The following is a 3,163-nucleotide window of genomic DNA, read 5'->3' as shown; positions in this document are numbered from 1 at the left end:
TGCTTGATTTCTCTTTTACTTTAGGGGTGATGCAGTAATACACTTCATTTCTTACTTTAAATGCAGTGGAACGACACCTTGACTAAGTGATCTTGTTTGGAAAGTATCTAAGGATCTACCAATACACCCAGCTATACCTAGATGGTCTTTGTTCCGATCTCGACACCTGCTTCAGGTTTAACCTTTCACAAGGACAGTTGCGGTACATAGCTTGCGTTTGTCGTTGACACATTTTTATCTGTTTGCTGCTGACGCAGTGTGCCCCTTCACAGAGAGCAGTGGCATCAGCTGCTCCATTTTCCAGCAGGCGACATGATTCCAGTAGAGACTGTCAGTCCAGTCTCCAACACTTCTGGTGAGCTTTACCTCACCAGCCGCTTTACTGATCCTTTTTGAAGCTAGTATTTTAAGGAGAACAACACTAAAAATGAGGATCAACAATATCAGAATCCTGCCAAAGAGCTACAACATGACTGCGGAGATGTTCGTAGATTTCTTGTAAAAGCTGAGAAAAGATGAGACTGAATATTAGCACGTCGCAAGAATATCAAATGCTTTAGCTCTAAAAGTATGCCTTTAAAAATGGATTGTCTATCCCCACATATAATAGCAGCATGACCATGAGCCTGACGGCTCTCATCCTTTGCATCGATTATTTCATCATTGCACCCCAAGAAGATGTTCGGTGATTCGCCATTCTTTAAATAATATACGAGAGCTTTAGTTTCTGGTACAGCTTTCTAATTTTTAGTTAAAAGACAAGCGACGCCAGCGCATCGCTGCATTGATCCGCGTCGCTGCTCTCTGCAGTACGGTTTGCCAACTCGCCAAGGTTTAAAGGCAGCCCTGACACCTGTTTTTGGTGGCGAGTAAGAAATGCTGGTCATATTGGATAAGATCGCGAGTCGGACTAATTTAGATACAAACGGCATTCTTCTCAAAGCAATCTTGCTTCGAAACGTCTGAGCGGAGTCAGCCTTCGAGTACAATATGCTTTTGTTCTCTGCCGCCAGAGAGCGTACCGCTCGAGGTGCGTCTTCAAGGCGCGTTATGCGGCGCCACCATTTCCTTTTGCTTAGTCTCATTCCTCATTTTCTCGACTCGCTCGGAGGTTCAGCACCCCAGCAGTCTCTCCGTCGAGCGAGCCACTCACCTAGTTGAGTCTTTTCCAGAATGGTGATGATCGTTCGCTCCGTTGCGCTCGGCGCCGCGATTGCAGCAGCTTCGACGCTTCTGATCCAGTCGGCTCCACTCGAGTCCAACCCGTACACCCCCGTTGAGCTCAACGCGCCGCTGAATGCATCACACCCAGCCTACGGTGCCAAGCCCAATGATGACTGTGCCAAGCCGATCATACCTGTCGACCCCAACGAAGCTCACGCCAAGTCAATGACAGTGAAGAACGATGTGGCGTACAGGAAGCTGCGCGTGATGGAGGATTCGTCCTATTCAGATATTGATGATCTCTCGTCATACTTCGGCGAACAACTGGAGGTTGGCTTCAAGGTATTGAAGGGGCAATTTCCTCACGCCACGGCTCCAAACACGCCATGGCCCAGCAGCTACTGGCCTACCTTTCAGGACAGTATCAATCATGTCTGGAAAAGCGGAGAAGCTTGCCCGTCGGAGAAGTACGCCAAGGCTTATGGCCTAGATGTCGGGGACTTTAAAGACAAGATCTCCACCAGCAACGGTATCGATTCGATCAAGAACGCTAAATCGTGCCGTACGAAAGCGGACTGTAATGGCAGCGGTGAGTGCGCTATGCGAGATGGTACTTCAACCGGGCGCTGCATCCCATCATGGTACGGCCTTTGCCACGCATGGGCACCGGCAGCTCTCCTCGAGCAGGAACCCAAGTGCAACGTTGAGTTGAACGATGTGAACTTTCGCGTGCTCGACATCAAGGCGTTGCTGACGGAAGTTTACGACGGCGCTCAGATCTCAACCGTGTTCACTGGTGCTCGGTTCAATGGCCCAGACAATGCTGGAGATGTGGACCAGTTCGGACGGTTCACGAAGCCCGCCCGCCGCGATTTGGGAGCTGGGTTCTTCCATATCGCCATCAGTAACATCATGGGCAAACACCAGACATCTCTCATTATGGACGTAGCGGCAGACTCTGAGGTCTGGAATCAGCCTGTGTGGTCGTACAATGTGCAGACGATGGAGATTGTCGATACTGCAAAAGCATGCGAGACACACTTTGGCACGTCTTCATACCCGTTTAACTCCGGTATGGTGCATCTAGCGTACGTCAAGACTACAGTCACGTGGGCTGTAGAGACATACATCGACGGCGCACTGGTGTCCACAGGCAAAATGGGTCAATTTACAGTGTCGAACAACTACGAGTATCTCTTGGAGCTCGATTCTGACTACAACATTATCGGCGGTGAGTGGGTTGGAGACTCGAAGGCTGATCATCCTGATTTCCTTTGGTTCCCAACTGGCAAGCCTGATATTTCGACAGTCACGAGTGTGGGTCTAAGCTACGCAGATGTGCAAGAGCTACTGGAACTATCAATTGCATGCAACTCAACGAGTACGGACTCCGAAGAGGCATCGCACAGTGGAGATGAGTCTACGGAAGCACCATTAAAGTCAAAGGACACCACCGCAGGGAAAAGTGATAAAAACAACGGAAAAGGAAAGAAAGAAGCCGAAGCTCCAAGCAAAACACCAGAGAGTACCATCGAAGAGAAGACGGATGCCCCGGTTTTTACGACCGCTACCCCGACGGAGGAGACGTACGGCACGGATGCGCCGACGCCTGCGCCGACCGGAACTGAGGGCGAGTCCGAGGAGACGCCGGTGCCCACTTCACCCGAGCAGCAGCCCTCCACGGATGCCCCGGTTTCTACGACCGCTACCCCGACTGAGGAGACGTACGGCACGGATGCGCCGACGCCTGCGCCGACCGGAACTGAGGGCGAGTCCGAGGAGACGCCGGTGCCCACTTCACCCGAGCAGCAGCCATCCACGGAAGTCCCGGTTTCTACGACCGCTACCCCGACTGAGGAGACGTACGGCACGGATGCGCCGACGCATGCGCCAACCGGAACGGAGGGCGAGTCCGAGGAGACGCCGGTGCCCACTTCACCCGAGCAGCAGCCGCTCTACGGGATGCCCCGGTTTCTACGATCGCTACCCCGACTGAGGA

The 3,163-nt window shown here is 52.1% G+C and overlaps 1 protein-coding gene across 1 annotated transcript; it reads left to right on the top strand.

The window, feature by feature from the left end:
- Window positions 1-1,097: 1,097 nt before the first annotated feature.
- Window positions 1,098-3,160, top strand: PITG_13496 (elicitor-like transglutaminase, putative; the record flags this gene model as incomplete). The annotated part of the gene is made up of 3 exons (XM_002899670.1): window positions 1,098-2,395; window positions 2,474-3,026; window positions 3,115-3,160. 3 exons carry the CDS (start codon window positions 1,174-1,176, stop codon window positions 3,158-3,160), a joined length of 1,821 nt encoding a protein of 606 aa, XP_002899716.1.
- Window positions 3,161-3,163: the final 3 nt, after the last annotated feature.

The sequence above is a fragment of the Phytophthora infestans genome, genomic scaffold (assembly GCF_000142945.1).
Source record: "Phytophthora infestans T30-4 supercont1.29 genomic scaffold, whole genome shotgun sequence".
NCBI classification, from domain to species: domain Eukaryota; phylum Oomycota; class Peronosporomycetes; order Peronosporales; family Peronosporaceae; genus Phytophthora; species Phytophthora infestans.
This window is presented reverse-complemented; position numbering and strand designations above follow the sequence as displayed.